General features: G+C 34.4%; 1 protein-coding gene across 1 annotated transcript in view; it reads right to left on the minus strand.

Annotated features, from left to right (window-relative positions):
* HECTD2 (HECT domain E3 ubiquitin protein ligase 2) overlaps positions 1-24,298 on the minus strand; it is a 70,544-nt gene that overhangs the window by 27,697 nt on the left and 18,549 nt on the right. The window contains exons 3-9 of the mRNA XM_019739189.2: positions 11,543-11,681; positions 10,733-10,835; positions 10,225-10,314; positions 7,057-7,121; positions 3,352-3,397; positions 2,071-2,180; positions 528-676 (exon numbers count right to left, since the gene is read on the minus strand). Coding sequence (XP_019594748.2) covers positions 528-676; positions 2,071-2,180; positions 3,352-3,397; positions 7,057-7,121; positions 10,225-10,314; positions 10,733-10,835; positions 11,543-11,681 — 702 coding nt within the window. The remainder of the gene's footprint in view (positions 1-527; positions 677-2,070; positions 2,181-3,351; positions 3,398-7,056; positions 7,122-10,224; positions 10,315-10,732; positions 10,836-11,542; positions 11,682-24,298) is intronic.

Raw genomic sequence — 24,298 nt, forward strand, 5'->3', positions numbered from 1 at the left:
GATGATCTTTTCCAACACGCGCATGATTCATTCTAATAATAGTAAGAACGTTTGCATGTCCACCAAGTAGCTTTTATCTAGAAATTGCTATTTTAAGCAACTGTAGCTCCAAATGAAAAAGGTAGTTTTACAATTGGGGTCAAAATGCATTCAACACTGTTTTTTCAAAAATACTTATGGTAGGGATTATAACAGTATGGGAAAGGGAGTGTGCAAATGGTCATCTACTCATACTATCCCCCCATCAGTATGTTCTGGAAGTTCTTATTTTCTTAGGAAGCATTACTTAGCAGCTCATATGCAGTTGATAGCCATAACACAGAATAATGCCCAATGAAACATAGTCGGTTTTTTTCATGCTTATTAACTAAGTGTGAACTCCATTATCAAAACAGAAAATAAAGTACAACTCTTCACTTTAAAGGAATGATTTAAAATGTAAGAATGCCTCTATACTACTTTGAGATCCTTATGGAAACGTCTCTGATAGTTAACAAAAGAAAAGATGATAGAATAATAAAACGTACTAAGTAAAGCCAACACTTTAGATGCTGATGGGATCCACCAGGAACACTTCGTTATAGGTGGAAATTCTTCAGGCTTTGCAGGAAACAGGCGTAAAGAAATAAATTGCAGCAATCTCTCTACCAATTGTTTGAACCTCTTCTGGGATAATCTGGTAAAGATTTTGAAATAATTCCAATCAAAATTCAAATTTTTTATTTTGGCAATATATTTGTTAGATATCAAAGTGCATTCTGTATCCATAAATTTTAGAATATTCCCCCAAATTCTATTTCTTAAATTGCCAAATATTTGAAAAGATGGAAAATCTTACCTGGAATATTGTTTCTTAATTAAATAATAAACATTAACATTACTATAAAGTTAGTATTAACCATTTCATTTTTAAGGCTTTCAACATTTAGTCAATCCTATTATTCATAGACTCGGTGTTTGCAAATTCGCCTATTTGCTAAAATTAAACTGTAATCCCCAAATCAATAACTGTAATGCTTTCATGGTCCCTTGTGGACATGCAGAGTGGCAAAAAGTCTGAGTTTCCTGATGTGCACATTCCCAACTGAGGTCGAAAAAGGCAGTCCTCTGCCATCTTGTTTTAGCTCTCAGACTGGAAGCAAGTGGCCTTTCCGCAATCTATTTAGTGTCACGTTTTTCACATTTTGTGCTTTTTGTTAGTGATTTTACTGTTTTAAAATGGTACCCAAATGGTACCCTAAAGTTCTGTTCAGTCTTCCTAAGTACGAGAAGGATGTCATATGCTTTATGGAGAATATACTTGTTAGATAAAATTTGTTCAGATGTGAGTTGTAGTAGTGCTGTTGGCAGTAAATTCAATACTAAACAACAATTTCTACTAAATGTCTTTAAATAGAAATACAGATAAAGCAAGATTATGTATTGATGGACTGATGAAATGTGACCTAAAGCTCACACAAGCCTAACCCAATGTTAACTGTAAGAGCAATAGTTTAGTATTCATTAATTCAGTGTTTGCAGTTATTTTATAGAATCATAACTACTGTGAACAATGATAATCGACTATTTAAAATTAATTTAAAAAATATTTTGCCTCTTTCACTTTTATCAACCACGGAGAAAAGTAATTGTTAATGTGAGTATAGTTCTATGAAAAAAGTATGGTACTTTTATAAATTGATATTGATGGCTAACCTTACAATGACTTTTTAGGGAAGGAGAAGGTACCATGTAAATAATGGTGAAATTTATTGATATACAAATAGGAAATAAAAGATACAAATTAAAATAGTAATGTCTAAGCAAATCCAGTCACCATCTTTGAAATATATGAAAAACCAATAATAGGAATGTGCTGCATAAAAGTCAAAAACAGTGGATAGAAATCTCAACAATAGCTTGCACAAGCAAAATGGTTACTTACATTAAAGACAGACTTTTCATTATCCTCTATATAATACTAAAGTATATGCTTATAACTGCCTTTTGAAGCACTGTGAAGTATAAGTATCATTTCTAAATTTAAAACTGTAAGTTTACAAAAGTTCTTAATATCACACAATTATTTACTTTTTAAACCAGTGAACTAGGAAGTGATGGTCAGCTTCCACTAAGGTAGCTATCTGTCGTAGCAAGTGAGCATAGATGACATACGTAGATGTGTTATTAAATTGAGGATTCTGAAAAAGATATTAAAGATGATTGTGTTAAAATTTTGTTAACATTTAAAAGGAAAGACACTAACTAAGCTTAATGAGCTAAGCGGTACATTCAGGAAACTAAATTTGAGGTTATGAAATACTAGGTGAAATCCTTTAAAATAATCTATTTGTTTAATTATTTAATTAATAGAGACTTGGATTTCCGCTGTGGTACAGTGGAAAAATCATGGGCTTTGGAATTAAGACAGATCTGGGTCTGAGTGAGCAGAACCAATTGCTGACTAATATACAGTACTCACTTAAAAACTTAACTTTCATGTTGTCATTTTCTAGCTTTTATTACCTCTACATATGTATTTCCTCTTTTTATTCTGGTTTTATCTTTTTCCTCCGCCCTCTCTATTCCACCCCTTACATCTCTCAACTACCTTTTTGTCTATTTTACCCTTTCCCCCCACCCCCCACTTTCCTTTTTCCTTCTCTCCCCTTTCCTCTCTCTCTTTACCCTGAAAATTTCCTTTATTGGACACAGTACAAACTAAACACTGTAACTTATTTAGTATAATTTTTCCTTACCTTTAAATGAGATGATATACATAAACACCTTTTGTAAATTGTAATAAGTGACACAAATACAACATGCTAGCTACGGTAATAACATAATTCTTTCTAAAAAAATAATAAAAACTAAAACTTGCTTTCCATTTGTCTGGATCTTATTTTTTGTATCCATGAATTGGTATCTTTTGAGAAGAAAAAGTTCATCATCTTTGCTTTGGCAAATATAAACAACCACTGTGACTTTTCATTAGAGTTCTAACTCAAGCATTTATTGAAAATACATAGAGAAGTTGGAAACCTACTACTTGGGAAATAAAAGAAAGTTTTGTAGCCCATTAATACACTAGTTACGAGAAAGAAGGATGATTGGAAGAGGAAGAAGTGCTTCCATTTTGTTTGTTTCTGAATACCACAGCAGGAAGACAAGAAGTAATTAAAATTTTAATCCTGAATATAATTTAGCTTCCCATTGTTTATTTGTTATAGCTTTAATTCTCCAGTTACAAGTAACTATATTCCAAAAAGTATCAATGTTGCTTAAAATAATAATATTTGATATAATGTCACTTACACATGCATAGATTGAGATCTGAATTAGACAAGTTCAATTACATTTTTGTTTTCTTACCTGTAAAAGTATAAAATATGCTCTAAGATCATCTTTTGTTCGTGGACTGAAAAAGAAGCACAATTGATTAGAGATGTTTAATCTTACAGTATCTAATAAAAAATGATCAATAAATGTTTCTGTGAAAATCCAGTTGATAAAAACCAGAAACTAGGTTTAAGTTAATATGTATTATTATTGAGACAGTAACATATCTATAATGTACTGAGAATTTAGGTTCCTCTGTGCCTACTCTAGGCTGGTTCATAGAAACTGAATTAACTAGGCTATAACATTTTATGAGGAAAATATTGTGACTAACTCTGGAAACAGTACAAAGCCTGAAAAATAATGAACAATTTTAGAATACTGTTTTTTAGTATAGGATGACTGATATCTCAAAAATATTTATGCATTGAAAAAAGAAAATATGTTTCCTGTAATACTGGCTTGGTGATAATGAATTCCTTTAGCTTTTTTCTTATCTGGGAAGCTCTTTATCTCTCCTTCTATTTGAAATGATAGCCTTGCTGGGTGGAGTAGTCTTGGTTATAGGCCCCTGTTTTTCATCATCAACTATAAGTAAATATATATGTATATAATTGTACATATATATTATATACGTAATAATAATGACCATGTATATGGTCATGGATGTAAAGCACAGCATAGGGAATATAGTCAATGGTATTGTAATAATTATGTATGGTGTCAGATGGGCAGTAGACTGAGGGGGTTATTACTTTGTGAAGGGTATAAATGTCTAATCATTATGTTGCTTTGTACACCTGAAACTAATCAGAAAAAATTTTAAAAATATAAAAAAAGAAAATATGCTTGTGTTTATAGGTCTATTCTGCAAATCAAATCACACTTTAAATACATCTAGTATATTTCTAATTAAAAGAATCATATTTTGAATACCTCTGAAAAGTAACCAATTTTTTTTTTCCATGTTAATCTGGATTTTCACATCATCAAACTTGACCAACTTTTTGTTATTTGCAAAGTTGATGAGTGTTTGTTTCTTGCCATCTCAAGGTCTATTGAATACACTCACAAATACTCAGAAGTACTTCTTGAGTTAAAAATGGTTCACCTATATAACCAGAGGCAATTTGTGATCCTTGATTGGATCCTGGATTGAAAAACCAAACCCAGATATTAAAGAACACTTTTGAGACAAATGGGGAAATTTAAATGTGGACTGCATTTTAGAGAGTATTATTAAATGAATATTAAATTTGTTTGGTGTGATATGGTATTATGGTTATGCAGAAAAATGTTATTAGGAAATACATGCTGAAATAATTGGGGTGAAGTGTCGTATGTCTTCCATTTACTTAAAAAGATTACACACACAGAGGATAACAAAGCAAAAGCAAATGTGGTAAAAAGTTAACAATTGGTGAATCCAGGTGAAGGGTGAATGAGTTTTCATTTTTAAGTTTTCTGCATTTTGAAGTTTTTCAAAATTAAATGTTGTGGAAATAATGGTTCACTTTCAAGTATTTCCTTTAAGAAAATAAAATGACTAAATAATTATTTACTTTTCTGAAATAGTTACAAAATAAATATGAAATTGTAAATCATTGTCCAAAATGTAAAGCCACATAATCTGAAATATAAATATGACATATGTAATAAAATTTGAAATAGATGTGTATACACAAGTATATATAAAAATTTTTTATTAGTCAGTAATATTTCTTTGTGGAAGAATTATCTCAACTAAGTAATGATTTATTTAGGCTTAAATAAAATCTAAATTATTTCTGTCTATTATCTACATAATTGTCAGACTATTTTCTTAATGGGACTACTATTTTGTTTTAGAAATTATATTTGAAAATATTTTAAAATGCTCAAGGCAATTCATAACTGTTAAAATTCCTGGTGATAGGAGAATCCTACTTTTTTTCCATTTTATAGCTGTGCCATTACAATTTCCAATTCTTTGTCCTATGCACTATATATGCAGTTCTGTGTATAGAAATTGTGGTTAAGATCACAGGTTCTTTTGCTACACTGCCTGGGTTCTAATCCTGACTCAGGTATTTATTGGGTTAACTTGGGCAATTTACTTAAACTCTCTGTAAATTAGTTTTCTTAAATGCAAAATAAAATAATCATATTATCTATTTTATAGGATTGTAGTTATAGATTCAGTGAGAAATACATGTAAAATTGATAGAAATGTGCCTAGACCATTATAGATATTCAATAAACTACGTCTTGTTAGTATAATAAATCCAAAATAAAACAAGAGTTTTGTGTAAAGACCACATGCTCCTTTGATACATAAGTCATATCAAATTATCATTTTAATCTGTCTCAGGCACACTTTTGAAGAGCAGAGGTTAGAAAGCTTTCAGGGTTTGCTTATTAGAGGGGACAGAGATCCCAGTTGTATCCATTGATCCCTTGATTTCCATATTCTCCTAAGACTTCTCTTTACAATCTAAAATTTTCTCCTCATTTTTAATGCAGCATTATGTGTTCAACCAGAAATATAAAATGCAAAGAAAATGCCAATTTTTTACTGGAGTGATAAATTAGGAAAAATACTGTTTACATTAAAAATCACATTAAACTATACATTATGATTTCAATTGTTTTTAAAAGGTGACTAGACACAGCAAAATTACAATGAAATTATAGAACCATCAATGAAAATTGCCTGAGTCTAGCTGAACAGAAGTCCTATAACTATGGATGTACAGAAGAAGCCACATCGAGACTGGTATGTCAACTATAATTGAAAAATAAAAAATTACTAAAAAATTAAAATAAAAAGATGACTAGACAAAAACTGCAAAATGTTAACATTTTTAATTTTTTTATATTATTTTAGTTTTTCTAAATTTTCTATAATAACCATGAATTTCTTTGAAAATCAGAACAATGTTATTAAAATATACAAGGTATATTCAACATTATATTGAAGAATTCTACTTTGATAATATTTTTAATTGAGCTTAATATAAACATTTGATTTATAATTTAGTGATATTCATTTGGCTTTAATAGAAGCTATTATTTAAATGATAATTCTGCTTAAATAAATTCTGTTTAAATTCTGTTTAAATAATTTAAATAAGATACACTTTTAAAAGTATATTTTTGTATGTTCTACCTATTCACAGCTCAAAACATTATCAGTTACATTGTCTGTCATTCCTTATATGATTCAAAATTTAGTTCCAAGAAAAAAATGTTTCAGTAACTAACCTTACACCTCCTTAAATTAGAAAAAAAAGAAATTTTGCTCTGGCTACCAGAAGTCCAAGGCTAAATTTAATATTCATATTATTTCATCCTGGATAACTTATATAATTCAGCCATCCCATATTTGTACAACATGTATATTTGGACACAACAAATTTTATGTATAATTTTAAAGGATTCAGAGATCCTCTGAAGCCCACATATGGATCTTCCTGATAAATCACAAATCTCAAGTTAAGAAGCTTTGTTATAAATGGTTTATCATTTCTTTTTGATCTATGTTTTTATTATAACAACTAAAATCAATTCTGAGAGTAAAATACATACATATATACACATATATATATGTATGTATATATATATATATATATATATATATATATATATATATATATATATATATATAAAATATGTGTGTATATAATATACATGTAAAAGATGTATGGGATGTGTAAATTAACCATCTATACCGACTAGCTACATATTAATTACAATTACCCTTTCCATTCTCGTAACAGGCTGTTAATGATTCCCTTTAATACTGTCTTCTGAATGTCTTGAGGCTGTAGGCAAAAGAAAATCATAAGATAATTAGTACTTTTTAAATACTGTTTATCCATTTACCTATTGAAGGACATTCAGGTTGGTTCCAATTTGGGGCAGTTTTGAATAAGGCTGCGACAAGATTTGTGTGCAGGTTTTTGGGTGGACATAAGTTTTTAAAACTTTTTTTGGTAGCTAACTAGGAGTATGACATCTGGATCATATTGTAAGCTTATATTTTGCTTCGTAAGAAAATGAAAATACAACTTTTCAAAAATTTGTGGGATACAGCAAAAGCAGTGCTTCAAGGGAAATGCAGTGAATGAATATATTACAAAAAAAAGAAAGATCTAAAATCATTAATTTAAGCTTTCACCTTAGGTAATTAAAACAAAACAGAAAATCAAATCCAAAGTAAGCAGAAGAAAACATATAATAAAAGTAGAAATCAATAAAATTGAAAACAGTGAACTTTATATATAGAGAAAATCAATGAAAACAAATGTTGGTTTTTGTAAGAGGTCAATAAAGTTGATAAACCTCTAGCCAGACTAACAAAGAAAGAAAAAGACACGAATTATTAATATCAGAAATGAAAGAGGGATAACCACTACTGATTCCATGGACATTAAAAGGATAACAAAGAACTATTATGAACAACTCTATTACCACAATTTGAAAACCTAGATGAAACGTATTAATTCTTTAGGAGATACAATCTCCCAAAACTCACACAAGGAGAAATAGATAATTTGAAAAGGCCAATATCTATTAAAGAAATTCAATCAATAATTAATAACCTTCCAAAAAATAAAGCACTAGGCCCAGATGACTTTACTGGTGAATTCTACTGAAAATTTAAGAAAAGAAGGATACCAATTCTTTACAATTTTTTCCAAAAAATAGAAGCATAGAGAATATTTCCTATTTCAGTCTATGAAGTCAGCATTTGCCTAATACCAAACCAAAGATACATCACAAGAAAAAGAAATTACAGGTCAATATCTCTCCTGAATACAGATGTAAAAATCCTCAACAAAGTATTAGCGAATCAAATCCAACAATGTATAAAAGAATTACATGCCATGACCAGGTGGGATTTATTCCAGGTATGTAAAGCTGGCTCAACATTTGAAAAACAATTAATGCAATTCATCACATCAACAGGCTAAAGAAGAAAAGCCATATGATCTTATCTTATCTGATCAACAGATATAGAAGCATTTGACAAAATCTAACACTCCTTCATGATTAAAAACAAGAACAAAAAAACACCTCTCAGCAAACCAGAAATAGAGGTGAATTTCCTCAACTTGAAAAAGAACATCTACAAAAAACCCACAGCTAATATCATTTTAAGGGTGAAAAATTAGATGTTCCAGGTTCATCTTGTACTTTAGCTATCTCACTCCTGGAATTAGCTGTTTTGCTAGGGAGCTCTGATTTCTTTTAGTGAGGAACGTATTAAGAAACCATTTATGCTGAAGTGCTCATTGCTACTGAGTATTATTGCTTCCAGGCCCTTTCAGTGAACAGGGTTAGGAAATAAATAAACACACACACACACACTCTGACACGCGCACACACGCACACACATGTATCCATATCTATCAATTAAAATCCCTGAGTTCGTTATGATGCCTTAATACCAAAAACTAAGAAAAATTGAAGATGTGTTTAGATTTTTAAAAATCTTTAGACTGAAGACATAAAATACTGTGTACAAAAGTTACATGGCTTAGTTTTGTTTTTTTTAAGTATGGCTATGGTATTCAAAATATAGTTAGGCTTTGGTTTGTTTGTATTATATTTTAGAGGCTTCTTCCCATATGTTACAGATTTTTAATGTTATAGTGCCTATAAAACATTAACACCATTTCAAGTCAGAAGAAGTCAGAGAAGTTTCCTAGGAGTGGAACTTCTGGGTCACAGCATGTGCATATGCATAGTGTTAGTAATAATGCCAAGCAGTTTTCCAAAGTGGTTGTACAAGTTTATGCTTACCTGACCAGGCTATAAAAGTTCTAACTGCTCCACAATATTGCCAATACTTGGTGAGGTATTTAACATTTTTTTTTTTTACTAGTTTTGAATGGATGTGTAATATTATCTTCATTTCTTTGGTGACAAATACTATTAAGTATCCTTTCATGTACTGAGATTAGGAATAAGCAAAGATGTCTGCTATTACTTATTTTATTCAAAATTGTACAAGAAGCTTTTAGTCAGTGCAATAAGGCAAGTGTATAAAAAGAATTATAACCATACATACATACACATACAAGAATTGGAAAGAGATAAACTCTCATTTTTTCACAAATGACATAATTGTCTATAAAGAAAATCCAAATAAATCTGATGTACTATGAGAATTAATTAATTTAGAAAAGTAAATAAAGATAAATATATGAAAGTATTTCCATATACTAGTAACAATTAGAAAATGAAATTACAATAGCATTAAAAAAAAAAATCAAGTACCTAGAAATAAGTGTAACAAAGTATGTGTCAGACCTTTACCCAGAAAACTACAAAGCATTAGCAAGAGAAATTAAAGAAGATCTAAGTAATTGGAGGGATATACCATGCTCATGGATTGAAAGATCATCAATTCTTCAGGAACTGATCTATAGCAGTGGGATTCTCAAAAATGTGGTCCCTGGATCAGGAGTATCAACATATCCTGGGAACTTGCTAAAAACACAAATTCTTGCGCTCTACCCCAGACCTGCTGAATCTGAAACTCTGTATTTTAAGAAGCCCTTCCTTGTGATTCTGATACACGCTTAAGTTAGATTCAGTGCAACGCCAATACAATCAAATAACTTACCTCCTTTTGCTGGGTAAGTGAGGCATAATTTTACTTTAGCAAACCTTCCTAAACAAGGACTGGACATAAATGTATTTTCTGCTTAATTCTCATTTCATTAGAAAAATAGAAACAATCTAATTTCTGAGAATTCCAATTACATTTACTGTAAATTTGTAGTTTCTAATATAATTATATTACAAAGTGATTTTTACAATATTTGTGTGATTTTTACAATATGTATGTAGCTGCTTTTGAAATAGAGACAAGACAAAGAATTATACTATCTGCATGTGTTCATAAATAATACTTACAGTATTAAGTAAGGCATCATACACAGCATTCACAAATTTGGCATTAATCCCAGAGTCTTCAATGGTATTAAATGAGGTGGTGGCATCTTTCTGCAAATTCAATTAAATAATTAAGTGTATATAACATTTTAAAGACTGTTCTTAGTAATATTTGAACAATAATTGTTCCTTCATAATTTCTAATATTTTCTTAGTATGACAAAAAAACAACAACACACAACCTTTTAGGTCAAAATTGCTAAAAATGAAAATAAATGTATTAAAATTATTTTAATAACATTCTTTTTTAAAACTGAATGAATGGAGTCAAACATTAACAGTTAGTGAAAATAAAAACAATCTTTAAGATACCACTTAAGTAATATTTGATACATGTAATTTCAGAAATTAATACATATATATATATATTTTAAACAGTTGCTTAAGTCAATACTGCGTAGAAAAAGAGGCAAGTTTGTATCTTTTTTTGAAAGTTTAAAAGTGGAAAATGTGTTTTATGTAATATTACCTTAAATGCAGCATTTAGTTCTGGGAAAGAATCAAATGTTGTTAGATAAAAATCATATACTGTTTTCCAATCCCCTGATGAGTTAACTTTTTCTACATCTTCCCTAAAATGAAAACATAGATTAACAATAATGGAAATACTATTCAGATAAAATCACATTACTTCTTTACAAATAAATGTCACCAAACATGCAACTTGAAATACTGAAGCTGAGTAGAGAAATATGTTCCAGTTAATGTTAACATAGTTTATGGATTTATAATTCTTAATTAGAATTAGATATTAATCCAGCTTCAACTTTCTCATTTACTTGCTTTTTAAAAAGTTGATTCTTGACATGCTCCTTATATTCAATACTCTTTCCTTTCTTCATTTCAAACTTCTTGAGAGATTTTGTTTACCTTCTATTGTCTCTACTTTCTCATTATCCTTTGGCCCTTCAAATATCCATTTGGATTCTTTGTTAGTAGTGACATAGCTTTTAGAGTTCATGTGTCACATAGATAAAATGAAATTTTTTAAAAAGGAAACATTCTATTTTATCACCACCTTTACCTCCTGCTTTGCCTGTTTTGACTCATATTCTCTCATTTAGTGTTTCTTCTGCTGCAACATTATCTATTCCTTACCGGTTATTTATACATTTGTTTTCACCTTCAACTTGAGACATCTAGTCTTTGTGTCTTCACTCTTGGCTAATATCTTATAATAATCCACAAGTTCAATTTCTCCCACTAAAATATTAAATTACAGAAAGCACTGACATGCAGATGACTATATGTCTACATATAGTAGTGAGCTGAAACTTACTGAAAGTCTTTCATAGTTTTGGGCTGGATAGGAAGCACAGGGTCTGGAAGAACTGGGGCCTTCATTTCGGATGATAATGCATCAGTAGAGAGACGCTGTTTCTGTCTAACATCAAGGCAAATTGGTGGTAGGTCTCTCACTGTGAAGTATAAAAAAGCATTCAATGTAATTAATCATAGAATTTCTCCAAATTATAAAATGCCAGGCTAACTCAAATGAAATATTTTGTATTGCATTCACGTTGGGGTCAAATAACAGAAAAACCTACCATATTGAAGGGCACTTAGGGGAGATTCGTTCTCCCACCTCCAACTTCACCCACAGTAGATATTAAGCTGTACCTGACATTAAAATTTACCTGTAGATGTAATATAGTTTCTTTCCCCTGCTCTTCTCCCAAAAGTTGTCTTTCAGGGAATATTTCAGTGAGACTCAACGTTTTTAATGTTTATTAGCTCTTTGAATAGATGCAAATCATTTATTTGCATTCCCAGCAATTCTTTATTGGAGTTTTAGTATTTCCTATCAATTTGTGTAAAATTTTAATGTATTTTTCTTTTTGCAAATATTTGCCTGTTATACTTTATAAACTTTTAATTGTAAAATAAAATGAATACACAAAAAGGTCATAAAGCAAATGTACGGCTTAATGAATTATTATATTATTGAAACCACTAACCAGTCAAGGAATAGAGGACCAGTTCCTCCTTGCTTCAACTACCCATATGGTGGATAGACTGCTTGTTTCAATTTTAGTTAATTTCCTCAAATTCTTTTTACCTCTTTATCTTTTAAATTTTTAAACATTTCCTCCTTCTCGTCTTCTAGTTCTCTTAAGGCATGATGTGTTATGCTTACTTTTGTGTTCCTACTAATTTAAAAATTTTTTAAATATTTCTAATTCTTTGTCACCGCATTTCTCAGTTTTACAATTCTGTTTTTAAGTGTCACATCATTTTCTTAACGAATATTTAGCTCATCTTGAAATAAGATTTTATCTATTTTTTGGTATGTGTTTCTGATGTGCTCTCATTGTTCAAGTGGATTTTATTGTTTCTTATTCTTTATTACAATAAAATTTTGTAACTAAAAATTAAAGACTTTGATTTTTTTCCTTTTCTATTCCCAATATTATTTGAAAGTTTAGAAGGTGTAGCTATGGCAGCTTGCTTTCTGCGATTTCCAGGCCGTTTCCCTCCTTCACTTTTATTCAGGTATCTTCTTTCCTTAATTTCTACTGTCCCAGTGCTGCTCAAATTAATCAAATTTACGGGGCCATGGCCTTGGAAGGGCACCCTACTTAGTCAGTTTTGAGAATTCACAGGAGGTACCTTCTCCCTTCTGATCTTAACACAGGCCCTCTGCATTTACCTGCTCTTGGTAAAACCCCTCCCATTTTCAGCCTTTGTTCTCAGACTGGCTTCCTGAGCTCTCCAGTGGGTACCTGTTGCTTATTTTGAAGCTCTCTTGTTCTCAGGTCCATCAAACAGCCTGGATGCTTCCTTCTGCTTACACCTGCCCAGAAGCAAACACCATGGAGATCTTACAGTTTTGGGGATTTGTCCTGCTTATCTGTTTAGACCATTTATATGTAATCATTGATATATTAGGGCTTAAGTCTGTCATTTTACTTTTGTTTTCTATTTGTTCTCTCTAAATCTTCCTGCCTTCCTGTGAATTCCTTCAACAGTTTTTAGAATTCCATTTTAATTTATTTGCAATGTTTCTGAAAGGTTGCTCCAGATATTACATTATATACACATATCTACTATCATTTTACTGGTTGAAATCATACCTCATTTTACACCTTTACCCTTCTGTTTATAATTCAGTATTTTCTTTACCTATATTTAGAACACACGAGTGTTACAAAGTTTGTTTCCACTGTCAACCGTAATTTAGAAAAACACAAAAGGAAAAAAAAATCTGTTGTATTTACCTATTTTTTGCTTATCCTGTTCTTTCTTCTTTCTGGATGTTTCAAGGTTCCTTCTTTTATTGTTTCCTCTCTGTTTAGAGAAACTCTTAATGCATTCTTTTAGAGTAGGTCTACTGGCAATAATATGGTAATAACTATACTTTACATCTCCATGACTATTTTGTAACTACTAATTTGTACTTCTTAATGCCTTCACATTTTTCACTGTGTCCCCAACCTCTCTCCCATCTATCACCCCAATAACTCTAGTATCCATCTGACACCATACACAGTTATTACAATATTATTGACAATATTCCTTATGCTATACCCTACGTCCCCATGACTACTGTGTAACAACTAATTTGTACTTAATTTCTTTCCCTTTTTCACTCCCCTCGCAATCCCCCTCCTATCTGGCAATCATCAAAATGTTATCTGTACCTATGAGTTTGTTTCTGTTTTGTTTGTTTATTTTGTTCTTTAGATTCCACATATAAGTGAAATCACATTGCATCTGTCTTTCTCTGACATACTCCACTCAGCACAATACCCTCCAGGTCCATCCATGCCATCACAGATAGCAAGAACCCATTCCCATCCATAGGCAAGCAATGTTCCATTGTATATATGTACCACCTTCTCTTTATCCATTCATCCATCAACAGACACCAAGGCTGCCTCCACATCTTGGCCATTGTAAACAATGCTGCAATGAATATATAGATGCACACATCCCCTCGAAGTAGCACTTTGTGTTTTTTAGATAAATTCCACACAGAAGTGGCAACACTGGGTCCTTCTTTGTCTCTTGTTATAGCATTTGTTTTAAAGTCTATTTTGTCTGGTGTAAGTATTGCTTCCGAATTTTTTTTTCTTCTCTTTTTTTTTCTTTTCTTTAATCCATTTCCATTTTCATGAAATATCTTTTTTCATCCCTTTACTTTCAGTCTGTGTCTTTTAATCTGAAATGAGTCTCTTGTAGGCAGCATATGTAAGTATCTTGTTTTCTTATCCATTCTGCCACATTATGTCTTTTGATTGGAGCATTTAATCCATTTACATTGAAAGTAATTGTTGATAGATATGGAGTAATTGCCATTTTATTATTCATATTTTTTATCTTTTCTTTTTTTCATCTTGAAAAAGCCCCTCTAACATTCCTTATAATACTGGTTTGGTGGTGATGAACTCCTGTATCTTTTTCTTGTCTGGGAAGCCATTTATCTCTCCTTCAATTTTAAATGATTGCCTTGTTGGGTAGAATATTCTTGGTTGTAGGTCCTTGCTTTTCATCACTTTGAATATTTCCTGCCAATCTCTGAGAAACCAGCTAACTATCTTATGGGAGCTCCCTTATAAGTAACTAGATGCCTTTCTCTTGCTGCTTTTAGGATTCTGCCTTTAACCTTTGCTCTTTTAATTATGATGTGTCTTGGCGTGGACCTCCTTGGGTTCATTTTGTTTGGGACTCTCTGTGCTTCCTGGACTTGTATGTCTATTTCCTTCACCAGATTAGGAAAACTTTCTGTCATTATTTCTTCAAATAGATTTTCAATTCTTGCTCTCTCTTTTCTCCTTCTCGTACCCCTATGATACGAATTTTGGTACACTTGATGTAGTCCCAGAGGCCCCTTAAACTACCCTCATTTTTTTTTCTTTTTGCTCTTCTGATTGGGTGTTTTCTGCTACCTTATCTTCTAAATTGCTGATTTGACCCCCTGCTTCAGTTAATCTCCTACTGATCCCCTCTAATATATTCTTCAGTCCAGTTATATCCTTTACTTCTGAGAGGTTCTTTTTTATGTTCTCTATCTCTATTTTTATGTTTCCTATCTCTTTGCTGAAATTCTCCGAGATCACTGAGCATCCTTATAACCAGTGATTTGAACTCTGCATCTGGTAGACTGCTTGTCCCCATTTTGTTTTGTTCTTTTTCTGGCGCTTTGTTCTGTTTCTTTGTCTCCCCATTTTGGCTGCCTCCCTGTGTTTATTTCTATATATTAAGTAGGGCTGCTATGTCTGCCTGTCTTAGTAGAGTGGTCTTAGGTAGTTGGTGTCCTGTGGGGCCCAGTGGTGCAGTTTCCTTGGTTACCTGAGCTGGGTGCTCCAGGTATGTTCTTTGTGTGTTGTTTGTGCCCTTCTGTAGTAGTTGAGCCTTGGTTGCTGTTTGCACATCAATGGGAGTGAACTGACCCTCAGGCTGATTGGTTGTGAAAACTGGCCGTGACTACAGTGGAGGAGCTGTGGTGCAGGGGCTGACCCTATGGAGCAGGATTCACTCTAGCAGGGCTCAGGTACCTGTCCAGTCTGCCCTTTGGGTGTGTCGCCCTTGGAGGAAGCTGAATGATGCTCTAGCTTGGTCCGAAGCTTGTCACTGGGCATGCCAGCCCCAGGCCCTCCTGGAAGGGACCCCGCCACAGGCCCAGTTTAGCCACAGGCTGTAGGCTGCTCAGCCAGAGGTACAAGACACGCCAAAGCCAGATGCTACTTGTTCATGTTTTGTGAACCTTTGAGAGATTTTTAAGCGTCTGCAGAATGAGCCAAGACAGGCTGTTTGTATGGAAAAGCCACTGAAAGCAGCTTGGATGTGCCCAAAGTTGGGTTGGGTGAGGCGAATGAATGATGTTAGTTAGGTTGATGGAGACTCAGATATAGTGGCAGCCTGCATCTACATGCTAGGAGAGGGAGGAAGGCTTAACAAAGAAACAATGGCTTTCACTAGCTCCTCCATCTAGAAGAAAGCTGTCCCTCCAGCCATTTCCCTGAAGCCAGACAACTCAGTTCCTCCCTGTATGTCCCTGTTGCCCCAGTGCAGGAGCCCAGAGTGAGTTCGTCAGTGAGTAAGTCTGTGTGTGGGCCGTTTAAGGGGGGTGCCTGGGAGTGCAGCTACCCTTCATCTCACTCAGCCACAATCTCCACTGGTTTTCACAGCCAGAAGTTATGGGGACTTTCCCTAGCAGTGGAACCCTGGGCTGGGGAGCCTGGTGTGGGGCTGGGACCCCTCACTCCTCAGGGAGGACCTCTGCAGTTGAGATATCCCTCCCAATTTTAATGGTCACACACAGATGTGGGACCAGCCCATTCTGTGTCTCCACCCCTCCTACCAGTCTCGAGGTGGCTTCTTCTGTATGTCTGTAGTTGTAGGGCTTCAGTTCAGCCATACTTCAGGTGATTCTCAATGATGGCTGTTCTGTAGTTTAGTTGTAATTTTGATGTGGTCAGGAGAGGATGCAAGCCCAGCATTTATCTATTCTACCATCCTGACTGGAAATCTCTTCATGTTGTTTCTTTCCAGTCTCTTTTCTCTCTGTTGTTCAGACTGAGTAATTTCCACTGTTCTATATTCCAACTCATTAATTCCTGTCTTCTCCATTCTGCTGTTGTGCCCATCCACTGAGCATTTTACTTTATTTATTACGTTTTCACATGTATTAATACTTCCAAACCAATAGAGTAGATTACTATTTTAAATTTCAAATTCTACAATGAAATGTACACATACAGACTTAGATTCTACTCTAATGTAATCAGGATATATTTTCAACTAAGTGAACAGCCATATCAATCATCACAGCAGTAACACAGCTATAAGGTCTTCTTTCCTTTTTTATACACTCTACCAATCAAGCATCTATCCTTGGGTCTATTACTGACTTCAATAGACTCAGATACATTTCATTATATTTTAAAGTGAATTCTAATAGTAGAAGACAGTACAGAGATGACAATTTCTTATACTCAACAGCAATGGTTTTCAAACTTTACTGAATATCAGAATCCATGGGAGAGCTTGTAAAAACACAGATTATTAGGCCCTCCCCAAAGTTTGTATTTCAGTAGATCTGGGGTGGGGCCCCAGAATTTGCATTTGTGACATGTTCTCAGATGCTGCTGACGCTGCTAGTCTGAGGATCACATTGAGAAACATTCATCAGTTTTAAGAGACAGCAATAATGCTGACAGTGTAAAATAGATTTTTAAGTTTCTTTAATTCAGTTCTGTAAAGGTTTTTATACCCTTTATTAAATAATGGAAATACCCAATTTCTAGTACTTTGTACTTTAAGCACAAATTGGACAGAGATTTATTAGCAAGTAAAATTAGACATCTCAACAAATGATTTCTTATGAATTATGTTTGGAAATCCTTATTAATGGGGTGGAAATAGATGATAAACAGTCTCCTCTCTCCAACACCAGTCTTTTTACAATTACCTTTTGAGGCTGCTGTACAGTTTCTCTTCCTCTTCACCAGGCTTACCTTTTCCTATCCCTTCCTACACACCTTTCCCCATCTGGCCATAAACACCCACTATTAGAGACAAACAGACTTATTCAAATATAAATTAACTTACTCACTTACAGACATATATACACATTTTTATACCCACTCATTTTTATTAATACCATGCTGAGGTAGAAGAGTGAAATTTAATTAGGAAGAGAGCTGGATTTTGGCAAAGCCTGAGAGTGGCGAAATTCTTATATAAGAGAAATAGTAATGCCAAGGCTAAGAGTATAACAGGATGATGTTGGAACCAGAGGCCCAGATGGGATTTATTTTTAGTTCAGAAGGTAACTTGGAAGGAAGAGTAATGCAAAATGTTAACGTACTATGTTAATGGAACTTGAGTCAGAGGCAGAATCCTTTGCTCACATTAGTGAATGAAAGCCAAACTACAGGATGTGACATTAGCTATTAAGAAAGGAAGAATAACAGCTCACAGCTGCTCTCATGTTCCTGAATATCAAAGCATTGTTTCCAGAGACAGGCTTTCAGCATGTTCTCACAGATGGTTATTAAAATCCAATTCAAAAGAGAAAAATCAATAACTGGTGATGAGAGATTAATTAAATCTCAAACTGATATTATAAATAGAACAGGCAAACCTTTGTTCTATCATATGCAGCTTTTTCTGCAATATAGAATATTGTAATACACTGAAAAAAGCCAAAATATATTTCTCAGTGAAAATCTGTCATTTAGGTTTCATTCAGCCAATACTTGGGAACGCTCTGTGCTAAAATGATAAGCAGCAATCATTTTCCTTTTCTTTTAATATAGTGTTGCCAATTTTAGTTGGTTGCTTAGAAACATTAAGTAAAACATTTGAAGCCAGTGTAAGAAGAGTAAGAGCGTTGGGGGCTGGCAGCATATTTTTAAAAATGTAAAGATCATAATACAACTATGTATATAAGGGTGTGAGATTATCAGGCAAACATTGCCAGCTCAGTGTTTTCAAGAAGCCAATAGGCTGACTCTGGTTGAAAACAGTAATATGTAGCTTTCCACAACAGTAGCAACCAAAAGGAAGACTGGCATTTTAAACTGGCCACAGGATTAGGAGATTGAAGACTATTCCTGGTCAGCCATCCAAGATGGCAACAGCAGCATCAGAGGTAAACATGAGTCTCTATGTGGGTTGGGTGTTCAGTATGAGGAACACCCAACCCACATAGAGACTTGTATTTCTTACCCCTCTATTGCTGGAGAGGAAATGCTGATACAAAGGTTTGTTGCCAGTGACACACTGTTGCAAAATGCTATACTGTAAATTTTGTCTCAAATAATTTGTAATTAAATAAGTAATAAATACTGGGAAATCACCACCGTGGAAGTAAAGGACGACTAGGTCCTGCTGCTGGATAGGTTACTAACTTCCGTAACCTCAGGCATGTCATTGAGATGCCTTAGGCCTCAGTGCTGACATCATCAAATGAAAGAGACTGGCAGAAGTCAGTGGTTTCCAAGATTCCAGAGAAGAACTTCAAGGGCCACCTGAGGGAAATGGTGCTACGTGGATGTGTTTCCTCAGAGCAGCTAAGCTTTTCTCTGCTTAATGTAATGATGCTCAAGGAAAAATTTTGTTTTTCAGAAAGTGTTTTGCTATGAAAATAAAAAATACAGAAATAGCTTTGAAAACCACTGACTTAATAATTTCTAACTTCCATCTCTACAACTACTTAAGAACAAAATGGACAGGACTTATAAACCCATCAAAAAAGTTAAAAGATCCTCTATTAGAGAGAACTATATAACGACCTACAATGGAGACTGCAGAAGTATGGAAAGTTAACATGCATATATCATGTCTACACCTGATTTTAGTCACAAATTCCTGCCCTACAACAGGGTATGAGAAAAAGTTGTGAAATAACAGTCAAAGACCTGGCTTCTCTTCCTGAATATACATTCTACATTCACATGATGTGGTGCTTTTAAAATATGTCCCTAAATTCTTTGATGCTCCTCTTATCAAAAGATGGAGTGTAATTCTTCTCCCTTTGAATATAGGCCAGATACAGTGGCTCCCTGCTAATAAAAAAGAATGTGGCAGAGTGATGCTGTATGACTAGGTTACAAAAGGCAATACAATTTGTTTGGCTGTCTCTTTTGGGATGCTCGCTCTTGGAATTCAGTCACCATGATGTGAGGAGCCAATGAAAAGACCAGGTGCAGGGGTTCTAGCTAAAACCCACCTAAAGTCCAAGCTTACAGCCAGCATGTGAGTGAACAAGCCTTCAGATGATTTCAATATGGAAGGTAGAAACCAAAACAAATAGACAAAAGCAACTTGGAAGAATGAGAAATCATGCAAGGAGAAAAAAACAAACCAACCAAAAATGTATCATTAATTTACTCAGAGATAAAAGATGATACAACTAGGCAATAAGAGGGTGCTCTCAAAAAGGAATACTTAGAGGCAAAAATTCTTATTAATTAAAAGCACGTTAGTAGAAATACAATACTCAATAGAAGGGTTCTGAGGAAATTCTCTAAAACATAGAGCAAAAGGATAAAGAAATGGAAAGCAGGAGTGAAAAAAAAGAAAATTAGTTCAGAAAGCCTGGCTTTTGAATAATAGGAGACTCAGAAAGAAAGCACAGAAAAAGCAGATGGGAAGACATCATCAATACAAAATTTCTAGAAAATTTCTTGGAATTCATGGACACGTACTGCTAGATGGAAAGAGCCTACCAAATACATAGCACAAGGGCTGCACCAAGGGATGCACCATAGCACCAAGGCATAGCATTGTGCAATTTCAAAACCCCAACGTAAAGCCATGGTTGGTTCTACAAGCTTCCGGGAAGACAGAGACAAAAGGAGAGACAGACAGAGATCTCATACAAGGGGCCAGGATCACACCGGCCTAAGATGAGAGCTGTGCTGTGCACAGACTAGGACAGAGTAGCCTAGGAGTGATTTTGATGCCTGTCCTCACCATGATCCTGACTGCCTTTGTACTCTTCTTCTTTAACTGAAGCCAGACTGAACAGGTGAGCCGAGCCCAGAGTGTTATCTGTACTTCTGCTTGTCCAGCCAGTGAGTGATGAATCCCTGCTCTCCACTTCTTGCTCTGCTACCTGAATCAGCTGAGGACACTCACTTCACTGCCTTGACCTGGGGTACTCCTGACAGCTGGAGAGTCCATATTTCTGCCGGACATCTAATCCACAGTCCAAATCACAGCTCTGTCAGATATCCCAATGGCTGTCCTTTGATTTCCAGGACTCACTCAGGCCCTTGTCCAATGACTTCCCCAGAATGGCCTATATATTCTTGGGAAAGCTGGAGCCAGATTTAATTCAGACACTCTGTTCATATTATCGTCTCTTGGGAAACTTCACCTAATAGTGGCAATATTTGTGCCTTACTCATCCAGTTTTGTGCTTGCTATTCAGTTTTTCAAAACTAAGCAGTACTTGTTCACGTACATGTACAAAGGAAATAAAACTATTTTTTATTAAGTTATTTGGCGGTGACACTGGTTAATAACATTATATAAGTATCAAGGGTACAATTCTATAATACATCATCTGTGTAGTGCATTGTGTGCTTACAGCGCAAAGTCTAGTTTCCTTCCGTCACCATACATTTGACCCCTTTACCCTGTTCATCATCCCCCCGCCTCCCTTCCCCCTCTGGTAACCACCATACTGTTGTCTATGTCTGAGTTGGTAACAAAACTATTTTTTAAAAATCAAGGGAATAGTAGTTACCTCTGGACAGAAAGGAAGGGTGATGAGCTTGGGGTGGGCTCACTGGAGCTTTTAAGAGGCGGTTAATGCTCTTTTTCTTAATTTGAGTGCTAAGTTAATGAGCATTCATTTTATTATTATTAAAGCCATATACAAGTATTGATTTCATTCTTCTATATGTGTGGCATGCTTCACCTCAAATTTTTAAAAATTTGTATAGTTACTCATGGGTTAAGCGTAATGGAAAATCCTGCCCCATTTCAATCCTTCCCCCACAATTTAGCTGCTCAGCAGTACATATTATCACTCACTTTTACTGAATTTCATAAGGCATGAAACTGAATACTTTTAAATGCCGTTTTTCATTTATCCTCACAACCTTATGAGGTAGCTTATCTATTATCCTATTTTACAGATGGGAAAACAAGTACAGGGAGATTAAATAACTTTTCCGGGCTCATACAGCTGGTAAGTTACAGAGCCAGGATTCAAACCCACCTTGGCAAGTTACAAAACCTCTTATTTTCACTATCGAATAATGGGAAACCTACCACGTATAAAAACAAGCAGCAAAACTGAACCCTAAATTTACACTGCCAAACAAAACTCAACAAGGATCAAACAAAATAAACATGTTGAAAAAGTAACTCTTTAAATCCTAAAACGGAGGTGTAGAAGATACTTACAACTCAAAATGCCCCAGTTCCTCGTTCTATAAATGAGTAAACGAAGGCTCCTGAGGCCTAAGTTTAACGTCCAAGGTCAGAGTGACAATTACTGCTAGTAGTTAACTCAAAGACTCAGATTCTTATTTAATATCCTAATTTACAACCTGTGAGTACCAAACAGGTAATAAAGGAGCTACAATTTGAAAGATCCCTCTATCAGTTCAGTTCTGTGGCACTGCTTTTGACTCCGTATTTAGTAGTAGCCGGTGGCTGAAACGGGGACAGACCAGAGTGGATTAGTCATAACAGGTGGTGTCCACATCACTGTCTACAGGATGGCTTTTCTGAACATTGGAAAGAAAGCATTGGGGTGGGAGAGAGAAAGGATGAAGGGGGAGAAAAACTCTGACTCACAGGACGTTAGCCGTGGGAGCCAAATAAAGCGGTACATTCACTGGTATGTGGAGACGCATTTTTTCACTAAGCTAAATAATGTGTGTGTTTATAAAACCACAACAAAAGCATAGGTGAAATGTTCTTGTGTGGGTCTAGTTATAAAAATATTCCAAAGTCCTTTTCATAGAAGGTTATCTCTAATGGAATAGATACTTTATATTGGGCATATCTTAGAGAATTTATTATAGCCTTGAGATGGGTTTGACATCTCAACAGGGCAAACTGGCCAAAAACCCAGAAAAAGTGCCTCCATATATTTCCTAATTCAGTAAATCATTTACTGAATAAAGACTCCATGTACCAGGAGCAATGGATCCTGGAGATGACACAGATGAATTCAAAAGTCAAGGAGATTGTAAATGCGTTTACTCCTGGACCCAACAATCCCACTTCTAAGACTGTCCTATAGATACACCTACATATGAACAAAACGACATACGTACAGAGTCATTCACTGTGGCATTGTATACAATAGTAAAAGAAGGAATTCCTTTTAATAGGATCTTATTAAATAAGTTATAGCATGTCCAATATAATGGAATATGGTTGTAAAAAAGAATAAGGAAGCTTCTTATGTACCAATATAGAAAGATATCCAGGATACATTAACTAAAAACATAGGTGATGGACAGCTTTTATGTTTTCTTTAAAAAAAGGTAGAAAATCAGGTAAAAAATAAAAATCATTTATATTTGTTTTCATTTGCATAAACAAAGGAAAGAACACAAAAGACAGCAGGGAAAAGGGTAAAAGTGAGATATCTAAAACACTTAATTTTTACAGTTTTGATTTTTGAAACATATAAATGTATTACCTATTCAAAAAAAAGGATGGCCCTTTCCTTCTCCAAAATAAAAGCTTAAGGAGCTTACAGACCAGTAAAGAGACAGATAAGTAAACAAATGCGTGCAGCAAGGTATTCTAAGTTCTTAATGGATACACCTCTCCCATAGGCATAGTAGTTAAGAAAAGCCAAGTACAAGGTACTCACTCTGACCTAGAGAAGGATCTTGGAGATTTAGTCCAAAAACCAATTTGTTCTCCAAAGAAACCTGGAGATGGGGTCATTTGAGGCCTTGGAGATAGTTCTTCTAGGGTAGGATTCCTAACGTGGCTACTGAAAGTGCTTTTCTCTCCTTGGAGGGCAAGTCCTGTGCTGGGTTTTTCCCAACAGCTTGTTTCGCTGTCTGCCTCTCAAGTTGCTCTTGGAGAAACTGTGAGAACTCTGTGGTACTCACCTGAGAATAGATCACAGGACCCCCACACACTGATCCAGTCACGATTTGAGCTAAAGACCATTCTGTTCTTCCCTCGGCTATTTCAGAGTGGCAAAGACCATAGGATGCATTCCTCCCGAGGGTGTATTATGTCACAGCAGGTCCCTTCTAGAACAAACTCATGAGACGGACTGAGCTGGGAGAGGAGGAGGGCCCCTGAGGTCCATGTCAGAGCTCACGTCTACCCTTTTCTGAATTACCAAGAGTGCAAAGATATTTTTAAAGGTTTGGGGAGAAATTGTTTCATTTCTTTTAAAGTTGTTCTGTGCTGTTTAAAGAGGTTTTAAGTAAGTCTGAAAGGGGCATAATCACTTTAGAATGGAGGATACAAAACAGTAAGAGAGAATGTAGTGCTAGCCCCCTCTGCCATTACTTACCATGTATATTGTTTCTCTGAAGCTGCATCATCCCTAGCAGCTGTTGTAGTAGGTAAAACTCCTACACTTTGCTGA

This window comes from Rhinolophus sinicus, linkage group LG07 (assembly GCF_036562045.2).
Source record: "Rhinolophus sinicus isolate RSC01 linkage group LG07, ASM3656204v1, whole genome shotgun sequence".
Classification (NCBI taxonomy): domain Eukaryota; kingdom Metazoa; phylum Chordata; class Mammalia; order Chiroptera; family Rhinolophidae; genus Rhinolophus; species Rhinolophus sinicus.